General features: G+C 46.9%; 1 protein-coding gene across 1 annotated transcript in view; it reads left to right on the plus strand.

Moving 5' to 3' along the window:
- Positions 1-17,781, plus strand: part of LAMC1 (laminin, gamma 1 (formerly LAMB2)) — a gene marked incomplete at its 5' end in the record, with an annotated part of 23,809 nt that extends 6,028 nt beyond the window's left edge. Inside the window, 23 exons of the mRNA XM_009694992.1 lie at positions 1,540-1,657; positions 1,785-1,883; positions 1,987-2,123; positions 3,013-3,135; positions 3,223-3,412; positions 3,683-3,795; positions 5,136-5,357; positions 5,448-5,636; positions 7,031-7,276; positions 7,605-7,758; positions 8,219-8,361; positions 9,099-9,277; positions 9,439-9,595; positions 11,971-12,176; positions 12,619-12,698; positions 13,130-13,267; positions 13,463-13,607; positions 14,184-14,333; positions 14,747-14,861; positions 15,237-15,436; positions 15,671-15,829; positions 16,363-16,462; positions 16,925-17,781. Coding sequence (XP_009693294.1) covers positions 1,540-1,657; positions 1,785-1,883; positions 1,987-2,123; positions 3,013-3,135; positions 3,223-3,412; positions 3,683-3,795; positions 5,136-5,357; positions 5,448-5,636; positions 7,031-7,276; positions 7,605-7,758; positions 8,219-8,361; positions 9,099-9,277; positions 9,439-9,595; positions 11,971-12,176; positions 12,619-12,698; positions 13,130-13,267; positions 13,463-13,607; positions 14,184-14,333; positions 14,747-14,861; positions 15,237-15,436; positions 15,671-15,829; positions 16,363-16,462; positions 16,925-17,181 — 3,620 coding nt within the window. The remainder of the gene's footprint in view (positions 1-1,539; positions 1,658-1,784; positions 1,884-1,986; positions 2,124-3,012; positions 3,136-3,222; positions 3,413-3,682; positions 3,796-5,135; positions 5,358-5,447; positions 5,637-7,030; positions 7,277-7,604; positions 7,759-8,218; positions 8,362-9,098; positions 9,278-9,438; positions 9,596-11,970; positions 12,177-12,618; positions 12,699-13,129; positions 13,268-13,462; positions 13,608-14,183; positions 14,334-14,746; positions 14,862-15,236; positions 15,437-15,670; positions 15,830-16,362; positions 16,463-16,924) is intronic.
- Between the last annotated feature and the right edge of the window lie 725 nt (positions 17,782-18,506).

The raw sequence follows: 18,506 nt of genomic DNA on the forward strand, positions 1-18,506 counted from the left end.
AAAAAAACCTCACCAAAACAAAAAACCAACACAAAACAACCCCCAAAACTCCCCCAAATCAAAACCCAAACCAAAAAAACACAGGAAAAAAATTCTGTCAGGAGAACAAATCTTTTTGTTGTCAAGGGAACCACTTGACCTGTATGGAGTGATCCCATAACTGCACCAGCCCACAGCAAATAAAGGGGAAGGAGACAAAAGGGTGACAGATAGTAGAATATGATGTGAGGTTCCAAAATAGAGTAGCTGGAATAAGTAGTTGCTTGCAGCATGCCCTAAAAGCAGACAGCGAGAAGTCTGCCAGGGTACGTCTCCTATTTAATTTGGTCGGAGAGTTGTACAGTTGTGAAATTTTTGACCAAGAAAGGCCTCTTTCTTCCTCCTGTCTGCTCTCCTGGGTCCTCGTGTCAGACATTATTTTAAGAGGCGTGAGAATTGGTGTCAGCCGGGACAGTCGAGAAGAAGCAGGGAGGTGACTTTTCAGGTCTTTAAGGACAAATTTCAGAGTGCTTTATAACTTAGCCATCAGCTTGTACCTGTGGCATACTGACACCCAGGGCGTATTTGAAGCCCCTGGATGGGTTTAGATTGCAATTTTTTGTCCAAGTACTGTTTTTTCTTAAATAATCATAAGTGGGACTGCAAAGAGGATTTGAACTTTGGCTGTATATGGTAAAGGTCTTGTGAGTTCTCCTGTCCTGTCCAGCCTAATCATCTTATAACTCTTCACTTCCCTATAATCTTCTGGAGTGGATTGAAGTGAAAAGAAGCAACTGTTTCTTTATATTAAAATACTTTTCTCCTGGTAGTTAACTCTTACAGTGCTGACAGCTCCTCGGCAGCTAGCTACACTGGTGCTTGGGAGAAAGCATTTTGTCCACCATGGACTAAAGAAACCTGCTGGTGCTTTTTGTGCAAGTTTACTCGATCAGAGCAGTACTGAGAAAGATGTCCTTCCAAAAATGAGAGTTTTACTGAAGAGTTTGTTAGGGTTCATAGTGGCACACGCAGCCTCGCTCCGAGGAGGCGGTTTAGTTTTTAAATCCAACTTGGGAATCAAGGGAGGAATTCAGAGCATGGAAGGGAGAGGTCAGGATTATCCCCTGGCAAAGGGGAGATGGTGGTTAGGGAGAATACAAGGGATTCAGGGAATAAAATCTTGGAAATGGTGCATTGCAGGGTAAAACAGGCCTGGAATTAGAGGCATGCAAAGGTAACATTGAGGACAAAACAGGAATATAAGGACGAGAATGCAATTTGAAGTTAAAATTATATTCCTACCAACCTTTTTATGTATAAATAGTTAAAAGCTGAATGTAGTTTGAAAGACTAGATGATGATTCATCTTTCTAGAGCTGCTAGGGGAAAAATCTGTGTGAACCGGAGGCAGTCTTTAGGTAAGCTGTCACTCATTGGCTTGAAGCTATGCTTCCCGCTTTCTTTTTCCATATTTCTTGCTCATTTTGTAAAGTTGAAAAAATTGCAGGCTAATGGAGCTGGGTAACTCTGCTGAGGTGCCTGTCCCTGCTCTCCTCGCAGGCTCCCTCAGCACGCAATGCGACAGCTATGGCCAGTGCAGCTGCAAACCTGGCGTGATGGGTGAGAAGTGCGACCGGTGCCAGCCAGGTTTTCACTCCCTCTCCGAAGCTGGGTGCAGGTAAGGGAGACTACGGCTCTCTTAAAAAAACCAAACCCCAAAAAACCCCAAAACAAACCTAGGTACCTTTTTTAAAGCTTTCTGTGTGTGGCTCGTAATGAGTTATCCTCTCTACTGACTCTTTCAGGCCATGCTCTTGCAATCTGGCTGGCAGCACAGGGGAATGCAACGTCGAGACAGGACGGTGTACATGCAAGGACAATGTTGAAGGTTTCCACTGCGAGAGGTGAGTTTCGCTTCCTGTGGCATTGTTTCAAGAATGAGAAACATTTGAGCGACGGCCTTGGGGTAAGCATCAGGGAAATGAATTCTTTCCTTCATGTCTTCAGATGCAAACCTGGATTTTTCCATCTGGATTCCTCCAATCCAAGGGGCTGTACCCCCTGCTTCTGTTTTGGACACTCTTCAGTCTGCACCAACGCCATCGGCTACAGTATCTACAGCATCACCTCCAGCTTCCAGTTTGGTAAAATTGAGCTTTCCTTTGTATCTCAGGTTGGGCTGTAGACTCAAGTCAGAAGCAACTAAAAAACCTGCTCCTTCCTTTCTGTGCAAATTCACAAACCTTGGGCAGGCAGGTCCAGAATCTCTCTTTTGGAAGTACTGAGTTACTTCTGAAGTTACCAGGAGCTTCCATGTCTGCAACTCTTTCATTCAGCTAGGGAGGAATGAATACAGAGCTCTGGCCTCGGGAACCCAGCGCTAATGTACGCCATGCAGGTGCAAGCGGGAGTTGCAAAGATAAACCTTTCATGGCTTGAGGCTGGCAAGGGGGCTTTTCCTCGGTTTTAGAACCAAATCAGGAGTTTCCGATTGAGAGGATTATAATCGCTTTAGATTTGGGGTTTACACAGCTCTGAATAAAGCACAGTTGTGTTTCTGATGGGTCTGTAAGCTCAGGAAAAGTCTTTTTTCATACAGTCAGTTTCCTGTGTATGCATGTTTTCATGCTGCGTCGTCTGAAAAGAACATCTTTTTAATTAAAATTCCACTGGGGAACAGTTTGTACAAAGGCTGAAACTCTCATCAAGTCATAGGGACTGCAGGTTTTCCCATCCCTGCTTAAGCTCTTTAGAAAAGAAGATTTGGAACAAGTAGTTGTGGTAGGGTTCAAAGTTCAGAGGATTCAAGTCAGCACTCGAATTAGGGCCTTAAATTGGGAAGATGGTGTTGGCTATCTGTGTTCTGCACAGCTACTTTCTGAAGTCTGTTAGTGCCAGTGTACAGGCTATAGATTGGTTGTCATACCACATGCTGCTCATATATAAGAGAAGTGTGTGCAAAGTTAAATCTCCAGAGGTTGTTAATTCTTGCACATTTTCTTTTTTTTCTTTTCTTCTTTTTTTTTTTTTAAGGAGAGGACGAGTGGCGTGCTGAGCAGCGTGATGGCTCGGAAGTCTCACTCCAGTGGAGTGCAGAGACCCAGGATATCTCTGTTATCTCGGACAGCTACTTCCCCATGTATTTCATTGCACCACGTAGGTCATTTGAGAAGTGAGGCTTTCTGTGCTGCTTGTGCCCTTTCTGTTCTGTCCCCTAACTGGAAAGATTTCTTTCCCTTTCAGGCAAGTTCTTGGGCAACCAGGTTTTGAGTTACGGGCAAAACCTGACCTTCTCCTTCCGTGTGGACAGACGAGACACGCGTCTCTCAGCAGAGGACCTGGTGCTGGAAGGGGCTGGGCTCAGAGTGTCGGTGCCGCTTATTGCCCAGGGCAATCCTTACCCCAGTGAGAATGCGCTGGTCTACGCCTTCAGGTGAGAGGACTCATGTAGGCGCAGTGGGAGCAGCTGGGCCCTAGCCTGTGGTGCCCCTGGCCTCTGAGCTTTGCAGAAAACAAACAGCATTAATTTTAGCTCAGAAGAGCAGTCTTATCAGGTTAATTTGAAGCTCGTTATCTAGCAGCATTGCATAAGTGTATGTGAATTATGTTGCAACAGCATACCGCTGTTGGAAAGGGTGCTTTAAAAGGGCACAGCTGTTAGCATCTGAAAGCTTTGCTGATGATGCATGGCTCTTCTCTGTAGGCTCCACGAGGCTACAGATTACCCGTGGAGGCCTGTTCTTACGGCATTTGACTTCCAGAAGCTTCTCCACAACTTGACTTCCATCAAGATCCGTGGGACGTACAGTGAAAGAAGTAAGTTGCTGAGTGGAATGTCGCAGGAGAGAGGGGGTGGACTCATTCGACTAGTGCTGGGGTTGATTTGTTTTAGGGCCTTGTCATAGGCAGGTGGCAGCTTATTTGGCAAAGCCTGTGCTGATGGCTTTTTGCCTGACCTTCCTGCGTAACAGCTTCTCCTAGGCCTCCTGAAGAGGGCATGGGGAAGAAAGTGCTGCTTTTGAGAGTCTGGAAGCTGAGCACCCATCACCTCCTGATTGTTTGGTTCTAAACATGGGTGTTTTGCTGTCTTGCATAGCCAGTGTCTTCCAAATCAGTAGAAATACATAGCACAGAGTCCTGAAGGACACGACAGGAGAGATGTAGGGCGTTTACGACATTTGACCTCAGTTTCTGCTCCACCTGGGAATGGTTACATCCCCCCTGTTTCCTGGTCTTGCCTTGGCATGACAAATGGGAAGGACAAGGTCTTGAAAGCCCTGCCTGTGCTGAACTTGAGGGAAAGTTCCTTGTAATAAGAGTTTGTAAAAATCAGGCACGAATTAGGAGCAAAAATATCGGAGTCCTCAGATACTGTTGTGTGAAGAAGAATTTTTGCAGAAAGATGCAAAGGATGAATTTACATTTGGGGAAAGTGGGAAAGCTGCAAGTGTTTTCAGTAGAGGTGGCTCATAAAGAGGAGTGTGGGGTTGTGAAATGGAGGGGAGGGAAGGTGTGGAGCAAGCCATCTCCCGAGTGCTGTAGCCACTGCTAATATGCGGGAGCTGAGGCTCTGCTTGGTGCTGTGGAGCTGCTGCGGTGGTACAAACACGCTGCTGTACGTTAAAAACCAGCTATTTTATGTCTGGGCTCTGTTTTGCTCCAGGGAAGGGGCAGGGAGGAGAGGGGGGAGCATTCAAATGCCAACTGAAGGAATGGCTCAAGAGGAATAGCTGAAAAGTTTGCCCTGAGGCATGGTTTGCAGACGCTGTATTAGAGACGATGTATTAAAATTGCCGGAGAGATGGTCTGTCCTCCCTAGAAAAACAGGAATTGGTTTTGGTGTTTGATTTGGAAATGGAAACCATATGCATGCAAAATGGAGCTTATTTTAACTGTCGGTACTTGCTCACGTGTTGTTCTCAGCATCCTCTGTATCCTTATTCTCAACTTTCCTGCCCTGCGCATGCCCTTCGTGAACCTATTTTACATCTTTTCTCATCTGTCTAAAACTTCCTGGAGGATTTTGCTTCTTGATTCACCTTCCCAACTCTGAGTGTCCACCTGTCTGTCTCTTGTACCATTCAGATGTGTGTTTGGTGAAGCAGTGATGAGAGCCTTTATGGTTACAAAGCATTTCCCCTCTCGGTGCTTTCTAGGTGCTGGCCACCTGGATGACGTTACCATCACAAGCGCTCGTCCCGGACCCGGCGTCCCCGCGGTCTGGGTGGAGAGCTGCTCTTGTCCAGCAGGATATGAGGGGCAGTTTTGTGAGCGCTGCTCCTCTGGATACCGGCGAGAGACGCCAAGCCTCGGACCCTACAGCCCCTGCGTGCCTTGCGCTTGCAATGGGCACAGTGAGATGTGCGAACCTGAGACGGGTAAGAGGGGCTGATAAAATAGGGAGCAGCAAGAGGTGGTTCTTTCTGGGTTGGATGATGAAGCAAAACCCATGTCCCTCTCTATTCCAGGTGTGTGCAATTGCAGGGATAACACGGCGGGGTCTCACTGTGAGAAGTGCAGTGATGGGTATTACGGAGATGCGACGGCAGGCACGGCCTCGGACTGCCGGCCCTGCCCATGTCCAGGAGGCTCGAGCTGTGCCATCGTGCCCCGCACGAAGGAGGTTGTGTGCACCAGCTGCCAGGCTGGCACTACAGGTGTGTTCCTGCACAAAAAAACTTGTGTGTTGTGTTTTTTTTTCTACACCCCACGTGCCTGTGGAAATGTCTCCTGCCAGTTCTGGGGCTCTGGCCTGCACTGAGCAGCACTGAAAGCTGCTGTGACTTGTGGTTCAAATCCTTCTCCCTTCCTCAGCCCTATTTTCTGTCCTGTGCGAGGCTCAGGGCTACCTATGTTGTTTGTGCCTGTCTCTTGAGAACAAAAGGGAAACAAAGGCTTAATCTGTGCAAAACCTGAACTTTTCTGTGCTACGTAGGTGAACCATGTTAGCTTCTAATAGAGCCCTGTTAATTGCATGGTAGGGCAGAAAAGAGGATAGATTTAAAAGAGCCAGGAAACCAGGTCAGATTGAAATAAAATTAGAAGATGTAGCTTGCCAGCTGGAGAGGCACTGCAGGACGCTTGCAGGGGAGGGCCAGTGCCCTCCCTAGGAAAAGCTGGAAGACCGCAGTGCCCAAATAATACAAGACCAAATCTATGCTCAGCAGTTTTAAAGAGAAATACGTGGATGGGTACATATCTTTTTTTTCTTAGAGATAAACTGTGAAGTCCAAGCACATACCCGAGTCGTTAAGCAAAGCCTTTTGTTCTGCCTGCAAACAGCAAGGAAGCCTTAGGGTGGTTGGCAGCCTCCGTACTTCTCTGCTGATTTTATGCTTGGCGTGGCAGAGTCCAAACTACAGAATACCTGTAAATGCTTAGAAAACCCCCTGACCAAGCACAGAAGCAGCTCTTGGTGGTTCTCATGGCTGCCGTGGCTTTGTGAACCAAAGTGGAGTCCAGGGCTCCAGGTTCCCTGCAGCTCGGGTGTCAGTACAACCTCATCTTTACTGGTAGCTATGTGATCGCACAAGAGTTCCACCTGTGTCCTGCTGCTGCCTTGGGATGTGAGGGAAAAGAGTGTTTGCGTCTGCAAGAACTGCCTAAGAAACGGAGCTTATGGCTGGCTGGAGAGGTCAAATCTGTAGGAAATGTAGGGAGCTGCTGAGTTGGATGCTTCAGTGGCTGCCCGTGGAGGTTTGGCAGATCTTGTTGGCAGTGGGGCTTCCTGGAGTAGTGATGCCTGATGGAGCTCTGCCTGCTTGGACTCTTATATTAACAACAAATTACAACAAATAGGTTTGGCTTAAAGGGATAGGAGGGAAAGGAGGAGCTGAAATAATTTGTAATGCAAGGTTCCAGTGAAAAAGTGGCTTAAGTTTAGAGATGGGGAGGGATTTGTGTGTGGTTTTGTGCACCCTTCTGGCCCCAACGGAAGGATGAAAGGGGAGGAAGCTGAAGGGTTTACTTTTCAGAAGAGAATGTAAAGGGGATCTGGGTGAGACAGCAGAAGGCTTTCTGCTGCAGCACGGGTGTTTCTGTCGCCTCCCAGGCAAGAGATGTGAGCTGTGTGACGATGCCTATTTTGGAGACCCATTGGGGGAAAATGGTGCTGTGAGGCCTTGCCGCCTCTGCCAGTGCAACGACAACATCGATCCCAACGCCGTGGGGAACTGTGACCGCCAGACGGGCGAGTGCCTCAAGTGCATCTACAACACCGCCGGCTTCTACTGTGACCGCTGCAAAGATGGCTTCTTCGGGAACCCCCTGGCCCCCGATCCTGCCGACAAGTGCAAAGGTGAGAGCCAGTTTCTCTTGCATTTAAAAATGTTTTTGTCCCCAAGAGCTGCTGTTTCCTGATGTGTTGTTAGGACACAACGTCAGGCTGTTGTTCCTGCCTATCAGCAGCCATGCGTGGCTTTATCCTTCTTTGGTGGTTCTAGCTTGCTAAAAAGCTTGTGTTTGTGGGTGCTTACTGCCATCAAAGCAAAAACATTGTGCGATGCAGGGGCTGGGCTGCCGCGTGTTTTGGATCCAGGCCCATTTAGGGACCAGCTAGCAGAGTACCAACACCACAAGGGACTTCTAACCATGTGTATATTTCTCCATCCCTCTTATTTTTGCAGCTTGTCACTGCAATCCCTACGGCACGGTGAATCAGCAGACGAGTTGCAATCAAGTGACTGGGCAGTGCGAGTGCCTGTCTCACGTCACTGGGAGGGACTGCAGTGCCTGTGAGCCTGGTTTCTTCAACCTCCAGAGTGGACGTGGCTGTGAGAGGTGATGTTTGCCTTGGCTTGGGGCAAAGAGCCTGGTTTTGGGTGGGGAGTCTGTGCTTACCTGGTGCAGAAATACGATGTTTGTCATAAGTAACTGGTGTGCCTCGATGCTGCTATGGGTGGGGAAGAGCAGCAGTCAAGGAGCAGCTATGAAGGCTGTACAAAAAGCTTGACTTATAAATAGCTTTATAAATAGCTCTAAATTGGGGTTTTAAATAGAAAAGTGCCACGTGACTGTGTGATTGTTGGTAGCAAGGGCTCGTTCCTTTTTTTAGTGCGGGCACCAAGTGACCTTGCACAGTTCAAAGGCCCAGTGCCTCGCCTCCTGCATCTGCACAGCAAGAAAAGTGATACTTGGCAAATGGAAATGTTGAGCTGTGCTCATTAGAGCTCCTTCAGAGAGGCGTTTCACCTGTACTTTCCTTCTGTGTCACCGCCTGACGTCTGCCTGCCTCCCCCAGGTGCAACTGCCACGCGCTGGGCTCCACCAACGGCCAGTGCGACATCCGAACCGGGCAGTGCGAGTGCCAGCCCGGCATCGCCGGCCAGCGTTGCGACAGATGCGAGGTCAACCACTTTGGCTTTGGCTCCGAAGGCTGTAAGCGTAAGTCTGAGAGGCTGGGGCAAGGCAGATGGGAAGGATGTTGCACAGCCAGCCTTGCCTTTGCTTTCCTCTTGTCTCTGGGAAGGTATTTCCTCACCTCGCTCTTCATCACAGCAGAAGTTAGTGCTTTTATGTCCACACTCTGCATGGTGGAATTTAATCTCTGTATAATAGCTTATCCCCTTTTTATTTTATTAATTTTTTTTTTTTAATTGGAGGTAGGAAGAACTCCCAACTTACTTAGATACCCACTTCTCTTCAGTGTAAATACGTTCTATGAATCTTGCCTTGCAACAGTCCTGTTTCCTAATGTTAAATGTCATTTGCAGAGTAGCTGCGCAGACCTGAATATTCAGGTTCTGTTTCGAGGAGCAATGGATCTTGTAAACATGATTGAAAAACAGGATGATCCAAACTTTCCTCTGCAATATCCTTGCCTGTAAAGAGCAGAAAAATTAACTGCAGCTGGTTACAATGAAATGGGGTAGAAAATGATGCTGCTTTGTGGGAGAGGCAATAGCAACACTGTGAACACATGCAATGAATGCTGCGTCCAACTAGACAGGGTGCCCTGTTGTGCATAGAAGTGCCCCAGTCGGGAGCGGGGCTCCAGCTGCGGCTTTGTACCCCATTGCTCTTGCAGACGTTTTAGGGTATTGAGGGTATGCTCTTGCCCTGAGGGTTTTAGGGTATTTCTGCATCTCCTCCAGTCTGACTGAGGTTTAACTTTCCTGCAGCCTGTGACTGTGATCCTGAGGGTTCACGCTCCCTGCAGTGCGGGGAGAACGGTCGCTGTGAGTGCAAGGAAGGCTTTGTGGGCAGCCGCTGTGACCAGTGTGAAGAGAACTATTTCTATAACCGCTCGTGGCCGGGCTGCCAAGAGTGTCCGGCCTGCTACAGATTAGTGAAAGATAAGGTAAGGCCGCAAATGCCACTGTTGGTACCGCTGGAGACGGTGGCACGTGCCCGCTTGCGCAGCAGCTTTTACGCCCATGGCTTGGCTGACTCTTGCTGAAAGCAGAGATGTTCGAGGTATTTAGCTCTGTGTTGCAGCTGTGCTCTGTCCCTCTTGTGTAGGTGGCGGAACAACGAGAGAGATTGCAAGAGCTGGAAAATCTTATAGCAAATCTGGGTACAGGAGAAGAAACTGTAACCGATCAAGCCTTTGAAGAGAGGTTGAAGCAGGCAGAAAGGGATGTTATGGAGTTACTCCAGGAAGCACAAAAGAGCAAAGGTGAGTTGACCTGATGAGCTGTGGAGCAATGTGAAATGAGCTCTTTGCTTGGTGTTGCTGTTCCCTTTGGATGCAGTGTGTTTTATTTCAAGCCTATGCTGTGCATCGGGACAGACAGCTATTTCAGATAGCGCTGAGACAGTGTAGGTTGTTATCAAAACAACGGTGGCTGTGCTTTTATCCCTGCTGTTCTCCCAGTGGTCTCTGTTGTACACGCAAAGTAAAGATCTGCCTCTAGCTCTGTAGAGAAGCAAGTGTTTTATGTGTTACCCTTTTCTCCAGATGCAAAGGAGGTTTTTACTTACTTGTTAAACAAGCAGAAGACTTTCCAATATACTACTTATGCTTATAAATTTGCTCGGACATTTCGACGTAAAGCAGTTCTTGTGGGGATATTGTCAGTGATCAGAATGAAGGCTTTAAAATCCTGCTGGCAAGCTTAATTATCCCACCATAAAGTGTATAATGTTCTGAAAAGTGCTGTTGTGGTGGCCTGTAGCTATTTTTCCTGTTAAACTCTGCTTCAAATTGTTTCTTGTACTGTCACCTCTACCATAGGGTGTCTGTGAGCAGGATGTTGAGCAATGTGACAGTTATTTGTCCTTAGGGTGTTTTTAGTGTATAAGCTGATGTGTGTTTGGGAGAAGAGCAACTTCAAGACGACTGTTGATGTTGCAGGAAAAGATGTTCCCCAGGGAATTAGTTAACTGATTTCAGACCACTTTGGAAAAATCTGTCCCCTTTGCGTGAAGCTGGGAAAAACTGACGTGCATCTAACGCTTGTGTTTGCTTGGGAAGATTCCTGCCAGTGGGAATGATCACTGAAGGTCTTCTCAGTTTTAGCTGAGGTAGTTTTATGCTGCCTGCTTGGCATCCGTGCCTAGATAATAGTCCCGTGTAGGGGAGTAGGAGAGTGCGGATTGGAGAGAGGTGAGGGAATGCGTTGCGTTTTGTGCTGGTATTTTTCATCTTTCTTTCCACCTTTTAGGACCGTAGAATCATTTAAGTTGGAAAAGACCCTTAAGATCATGGAGTCCAGCCATTAACCTAGCACTGCCAAGCCCACCGCTAAACCATGTCCCTAAGCACCACACCTGCATGTCTTTTAAATGCGTCTAGGGTTGTGACTCCACCACTTCCCTGGGCAGCCTGTTCCAGTGCTCAATAACTCTTTGGGTGAAGGAATTTTTACTAAAATACAATCTAAACATCCCATGGCGCAACTTGAGGCCGTTTCCTCTTGTCCTATCACTTGTTACTTGGGAGGAGAGACCGACCCCCACCTGGATACAACCTCCTCTCAGGTCGTTGTAGAGAGCAATCAGATCTCCCCTCAGCCTCCTTTTCTCCAGACTGAACACCCCCAGCTCCCTCAACCGCTCCCCATCAGACTTGTGCTCCAGACCCTTCCCCAGCTTCCTTGCTCTTCCCTAAGAGACAAGTTAAATGCAGCAAAAACTACTCTTGCAAAAATCTGTGCACACTTGTAGCACTTACTTGTGTTTTTCTACTTGATACGTAGTTTGTAGTACGTTTTTGAAATGTGTCAAACGTTCATGTTCAATAAGTAAGATCTGCTGCAAGGTCAAGGCAACGTATTTGGGGAAAAATCTTAATTTTGGAGGCCCACACGCTTCTGCTTGTACTTCATCTCTTAATAATGTTATCACCTTTTCAAAAGTAATTGCTCCTGGTCATGAGGGATGTATCTGTGCTTTTATGACTCTATTATTAAGACACTGTTGGGGGGAGTTACCTGTTGGTCCAAAAATTTGGGAAAGTCTGGGGGGCTCATAGGTTCTACAGATTGGAGAACCAAGGCTCTATCCTGCCAGCTTTTGTTGTCCCTTTGGTTTAGGGGGGTGAGTTTGGGGTGGGTTTGCTACTCCACACATCTTCTAGCTGCTCTGTATGGAGACTGTGGCTGGCTCGGGAGCAGCCGCCATTGCCCAAAGTGGGGAATAACGTGCAGCCCCCCTATTCCTTCATCCCTGCTTAACTTCTAGGAGTTGAGCTAAAGAGAATTCACAAAGCGAATGTTTCATGCCTCTTGAGGAGCAGCTCTGTTGTCTTTTTTAAGTCAGTGATAGAGGTGGAACATGATTCTGAACACAAAATCCCCTATCGGAGTTGGTTCCAACACCCAGCAGGATTGTCTTATTAGTAGTTAATGACTTTTCGTTTCTTATATCTGGTGCACATTCTGATGATGACTTTGATCTCAAGCTGACTGACTTAACGAAATGGCTTTACTGGTCCCCTTTCAATAGGGGATTAACCTACCAACGTGTTGCCTGCAGTGGTAAACTGCTGCTCCAGCTTCTCTTCCTGCTGTAATTAATTTTGCTTCCTCTCTTTTATATTGTGTGTTTCAGACGTAGATCAGGGCCTCATGGATCGTCTCAAAGACATCAACAGCACCCTAGTGAGTCAGCTCAACAGGCTGAGGAACATCCAGGGCACGGTGCGGGAGACGGAGAACCTGGCAGAGCAAGCCCGGGTGCGGGTGGAGGACACGGAGCACCTGATCAGCTTAGCTTCTGATCTGCTTGAGAAGGCAAAGATGGCAGCTGCCAATGTGGTGAGTGTGCTGCCAAGATCCCACGCGGTTAGGAGAGGAGAGGGCCTTTCCTTTCTGTGCCCTCTGGTGTGTTTCTCTGCTTGTTCTCTCTCTCTCTCACATAGCAACTTTGCCATGGAAATATCTTTTCCCCTACCCAAGGTCACGGGAAATAAATAAAGGAAGATCACCAGTGTCTGTCATAGATTGTATCTTAGCCCCTGCTCAAAGAAACCAACGTAAGAACCCCTAAGTAAATATCAGAATAAATATCAGCACCTTTGTTTCTAAGGGATAACCAGCGGTGGAAACTGCGTGGGTTAAGAAAAAAATATAGAGAAGTCAGAAGTAGGTTAGATGCATCTCTAAGCATGTAGATCATGACAATAAATATTTAAAGCAAAGATGAATAAAAGATGAAAGAAGAGCTTTAAGATTTTTTTCTTTCTTTTCTTTTTTCCAGTCCATTACACCTCCGGAGTCAAGCGGGGACCCTAACAACATGACTCTATTGGCGGAAGAGGCCCGTAAGCTGGCTGAAAGGTACTGTGGGAAGACACGCTCCTCACAGGCCCCACGAGGGTCCTGCTCTTCCCTACAAGGGGGAAGCAAAATTTAATTTGTTTGATAGGAAACACACGCCCTTTTCTGAGTGAGGAACTGGCACTGTGAGTGCATGCCTATGTATCATTGAGGGCAAACACTAGACACATGAATGAGGGATGGGTACAACTGTTGTGGTGCCTTTCAGCTGATCTTGTGGGCACTGCTGGTGTGATGCCTTGGTTGCAGAGACGGTCTCAAACAACGTCTTCCATTGCAAATATTTTGGCGTCTTCCATGTGCAAATCTGGGTGAAGGAAGGAAAAGTAAGAGAGAAAAAAAGTCTGAAAGAAAATAGGATCTAGAATTGAGGATAGAAACCACTGGCTGGCAATTCTAATGGCATTATTTTCTTCTGTAATCTTGTCCAGACACAAAAAAGAAGCCGATGAGATTGTTCGCATAGCCAAGGCAGCAAATGATACTTCCACAGAAGCATATCAACTGCTGCTGAAGACCCTGGCTGGGGAAAACCAAACTGCAAGTGACATTGATGAGCTCAACCAGAAGTGAGTCAGTAACAGAAAATTGGTTTTATTTCCTGGCTTTAGAGCGGTGCTTAAAACTAAGATGCCTTCTGTAGCATTGTATGCTTTGGGTTTTGTGGGAGTTGTCTTTCAATTTCTTAGCCTCTCTACTCCTTTAGTAAGTTCAGTTCTACCAAAAAAATTGTAGCGTAACTGGATCCTTGGGGGTTTTTTTAGGTATAATCAAGCAAGGAACATTTCTCGAGACCTAGAGAAACAGGCCAACAGGGTGCTTGCAGAGGCAGAGGAAGCTGGAAACAAAGCCCTGCAGATCTACGCTAATCTCACCAGTCTGCCTACCGTGGATTCCACGGGGCTAGAGGTACGTGTGGGAAGCATCATGCGCAGCATTTTTAAAGATCGATGACGATAAGCATTACAGCAGTGTGCTAGGATACCGACATACCTTGCATGTGCTCTGCTAATCTTTCTCTGCATAAGAACAATCTGTGGAATATATGTCCATGTAGGCATAATCCAGACTTGTGCATTTCAGCTTTTGTGTGGGAAACTACATACATAAACCCTCACCTCCCCCAATCTCTGAAGGACAAAAAAAAATGGGGTGAAATGTTGTTTGCCAAACATCTTGGCTTGAACAGAGAAGAGCAAAAATTTCAATTCTCTCTGAAGCCTGCAGAACGGCTCCCTCTCCTGTGCTCACTGTAGTGCAGTAGATTTTTCTTGCATACAAAACTGTTTGCAATCTCTGTCCTTTGTTGCACTGACCCTTGTATTCACAGCTTTGAAGGCAAAGTTATGACTGTAGTTGTAAGACACGGCAATCCATCATAGCTTCTGCCTGTTTGACTGTTAGAAACTATACTGTGTTTTGCCACCTCCTCAGAAATTCTTTCATGTTCAGGAATCTGCGTTTGTTTGTGATTTACACCTGCAGAATGAAGCAAATAAGATCAAGAAGGAAGCGGAGGAGTTAGATCTGCTAATTGCCAGGAAGCTGAAAGATTATGAGGACTTGAGAGAAGACATGAAGGGAAAAGAGCTAGAAGTAAAGAACCTCTTGGAGAAAGGGAAGACGGAGCAGCAGGTCAGTTCTGTTTTGTGCAGGCTTTTGTTCCCTGGAAAAAACAAAAGAAAACAAGTAACTGGCCAGATACGAAAGATTTGGTCTTATTCAGTCTTACTTTAGCACTGCTTGTTACTTAGGAGAACAATGAAGAATGGTCCCAGAGAGGAGATGCAAAAAGCCAGTAAAAGCAATAGCATTGAGGCTATATGGGACAACAGGGGATGCTTGCCAGGTGTGATGTCATCTTTGCATCCAGAACAGTATTCCAGAAGTGCCTGAATTCACCTGGTTTCAGAGGAAGTGTTGCCACTCAGGGATGAATGCTGTTCTGTACAATGTTGGTGTTTCAGGCTGAGCAATGCTTTTTGATACACCTTGATGGTTGTCCTTCGAAAGTTAAGGATGTGTCGATACATGTCATGTCTCCTTAGACCGCAGACCAGCTCTTGGCTCGAGCAGATGCAGCGAAAGCCCTGGCTGAAGAGGCTGCTCGGAAGGGCAATGGCACACTACAGGAGGCTAATACCATTCTCAGCAACCTGAAAGGTAAAGAGAGAGCACTTGCAGGGAATCCTTCAATTCCTGTGTGACAAGTCACTTGGCAGTAGGGTATCTTGGTTAAATGGGCCATGCTGTTGCTGGTGCCTGAGTGTTGGGTGGGTTCTTTTGGCTTTTCTGGTTGTTTTCTTTAAAGAAAACAAACACGTTTTCAGTGACTAGAAATCTCCTTTTGTTTGAGTTCCTTATTTAGTGTCAGAGGACGTGTAATAGGGAGAGCTACAAGCACGTACCCTGACCCCCATCCCAGTTTTCTCTTCATCCCTCTAATGTCAAGATGGCAAAGCCTGGGTACCTTGGTCAAAGAAGCATCCTAAGGCTCTTCTGGAGCAAGTGATACGAATCTGTTTTACCCTTTCTCAGATTTTGATAAGCGGGTGAATGATAACAAGACAGCAGCTGAGGAGGCGCTGAAAAAGATTCCTGCTATCACCCAGACCATTGCTGAAGCCAACAATAAGACTCTCCAGGCGGAGCTGGCGCTTGGCAATGCTGCTGCGGATGCCCGCGAAGCCAAGGCTAAAGCAGATGATGCCGAGAAAATCGCCAGTTCTGTTCAGAAGGTGAGTCCTTTGTGGTTCTGAAGCCACCTTCCACCAAGACAGTGGTGTGTAACTGCGTAAACTCTTCTGTTCCAGTATTTCCTGGTGAGCCCGACGTGCTTTCTGCCGTATTCCCCACTAGGGAATGCAAAATATGGCATGATAGGAAATCGGTGCATTTTGATGAAAAGGACTGAAGGAAGTTCTGCACCTTCACCACCTTTTTTTCCATCCTGTTTCCCTTGTTGGTTGTAGAGTGCTGCTGCTACCAAAGCCGAAGCTGACAAGACTTTTGCTGATGTGACGGGGCTGGCCAGAGAAGTGGATGACATGATGAAACAACTAGAGGATGCAGAAAAAGAGCTGAAGCGAAAGCAGGATGATGCTGAGCAGGATATGATGATGGCAGGCATGGTAAGTAATGCTGGCAGGTGGCAGCAGTGGCAAGAAGCTGCCTTCTCCCTGCTGTCCTGGTTGACGCAAGCTTTTCTTCTGTGGTCCTCTTGCAAAGACAGCAATGGGTCCAGCCAGTGTTCAGTCTCTTCCAAGTTTTAAGTGGGATTGAGAACATGAGATGAGCAAAGGAGCTCCTCTGGTGCATTAGCGTAGGTTCTCTGCTGGAATTTGAAATTTCTTAGTGCAACACTTTTATTTTAACTGAAACCTGACTGTAGCCCTGTTGACTCTGTTCTGACTTTTACTGCAAAATCCTGCTCAGTTATCAGGGATACTCATCCTGAAATAATCAGAAGACTGATTATTTGAAGGTTGTCAGTCTTTGCCAGCCCTGTGAGAAAGATCTCAGAGCACGAGTGTTGTCCTGGAGAGAGGAGCCAGGGATGTGTGTGACTAAATGCTTGGGCAGACCTACAAAGAGGAGAGACAGCAGTTTCATAATCCCTACAGCCTTTTTTTGTGCTCTCTTTTTTTTTTTTAATACCCTGCAGGCCTCACAGGCTGCCCAGGAGGCAGAAGACAATGCAAGAAAAGCAAAGAACTCTGTGAACAGCTTGCTCACTGTCATTAACGACCTGCTGGATCAATTAGGTAGGACTGTCCTTAATATGCCGTATGCCTTTGAGTTTGTTCCTGATGTGGCAGTGCTGGCAGCTGGCGTGGAGTGCCGGCTTCCCTGCCGGTGCTTTGCAAGGAATCGAATGGGTCTGTTGTCTTCTAGAAATGGGGTTTGCATGTTTTTGGCAAGGACTTTGGGGTTTTTTTCTCTTTCTTTCCTGGGGTAGCCTCAGAGCTCATTGTGGAATGTTTGGTATTGCTTTTCTGCAAGCTGAGGACCATTTCTGAGGCACTGAGGGTGTAACCCATTTGGTTGGTCCTGTTTTAAACGCTGTGTCTAATGCAGAGATGGCCTGATGGAGGTCTCGATATGGGCTCAGCTGTGTAAGCACCCAAAACCAGAGTGTCAGAGGGTTTGTTTTTTGTTTGTGGTTTTTTTGGGGGTTTTTTGTTTGTTTTTTTAATGGACTTCACTATTTGCTGTTTGCTTTTCAGGGCAACTGGAGACGGTGGACTTGAACAAACTGAATGAAATTGAGGGTACTCTGAACAGTGCCAAAGACCAGATGAAAGATAGCGACCTGGACCAGAAAGTCTCTTTCCTTGAGAGAGAAGCCAGGAAGCAAGATGATGCGATACAGGCCTACAACAGGGACATTGAAGAGATCCTGAAGGACATTAGCAACCTGGAAGACATCAAGAAGACCTTGCCATCTGGCTGTTTTAACACCCCGTCCATTGAAAAACCCTAAGGGTGCGCTGGGGGTGGGGGGTATTCCCCTGGTGAGCAGTGGAGCGGTGGTTTGGCTATGGAGTGCCTTAACACACATTCTTCTTCAAATCCCCAACTCTTTGCTGCTCGCAGCCGCTGTTTTCTTTTCAAATCAGGATAAGTTGAAAGTTTTTTAGTTTTTTTTTTTTTTTTGTTTTTTTTTTTTATGAGAAGCAAATTAAATATCCGTCTTTGGGCATCAAAGGGTTTTTTATATAAATTGTCTTCCTGAGCACTCCGCTTTTGCCTCTTTCTCAGACACAGTTTCCCTTTGATTAGCGCAAGGATGAGAGATGCTCTGGACTCTTTATACTGTGGTTCGGAAATAACCATGTGAGCTGTATACAGCAAGGCAAAACTAACCCTACTGTCTCTCCTCTCTTCCCCCCTTGACTGTAAAATCCTTGGTCCCAGAGCTCTCTGTCCCTATGAAGGAAGGGGATGGCTACCAAAGTATTACTGTAATGGCCAGTATAGCTGCACTCATTCAGATCCCTCTTCCCAACTTCTAACCCTGTGAATTTATTTTATTTCTTTTTTATTGTTAACTAGTGGCCAATCCGACAGCGTTGGTAGCCTTTGACAAAATAGCCGAAGCCTCTTTCTGAAATGCTTTCTGTGATGATGCATTGCTCTGAGAAAAACACAGCCTCTGAGAGGAGCTCTTTGGGAAGATGGGATACTGGTGGAGAGGTAGATCTTTACTGGTGGAGTGGTAGGTCTTGCCAGCCCTGCTCCTGGTCTGTGGAGAAGTTTTGGGTCCGGTCTGTAAGTGGCTACCTACTGGCTAGTCTGGGCTGGGGAGTGTGAAAGCCATGAGCTGCATTCCCATCGGTAGGTATTGCTTCTGAATTGCCAGAGGATCTGTTTGGGTTTTTTTTAGGCTACGAATGTCTGATTGACAGACTAGTTTCTTCAAGAAGGAAAAGTCTTGCTGAAGAGGAGAGCTGCCATGCAGAGAGCTCTGACAGCTGCACTGGCCTTCATGCTGAATGTCTTTGGGTGGGGAAGGAAGAGGGTGTGCAAGTGGAAATGGAAAGGTCTTTCTCACCATCTTTTTCCTGAAGGAGGACAGTGGCATTTTTTGATCTTCTGGCATTGCTCCCCCCATTGCCTGTTTTTATGCTGGCAGAAAGAGCTGGAGTTTACCAGTGCCCTCCTCTTTTTTTTTTTCTTTTTTTCTCCCCCTTACCAATCTCCTGGTCACTGTAAAGCCACCACAGCACAGGGACTTCGGGCCAGGCTCGGCTGGCAGGTCTGCATTTCACACGGCTACCGCTGCCTCCCAGGTAGGCTCCCTCCCCA

This window comes from Cariama cristata, unplaced genomic scaffold (genome assembly GCF_000690535.1).
Source record: "Cariama cristata isolate BGI_N322 unplaced genomic scaffold, ASM69053v1 scaffold1292, whole genome shotgun sequence".
Classification (NCBI taxonomy): Eukaryota; Metazoa; Chordata; class Aves; order Cariamiformes; family Cariamidae; genus Cariama; species Cariama cristata.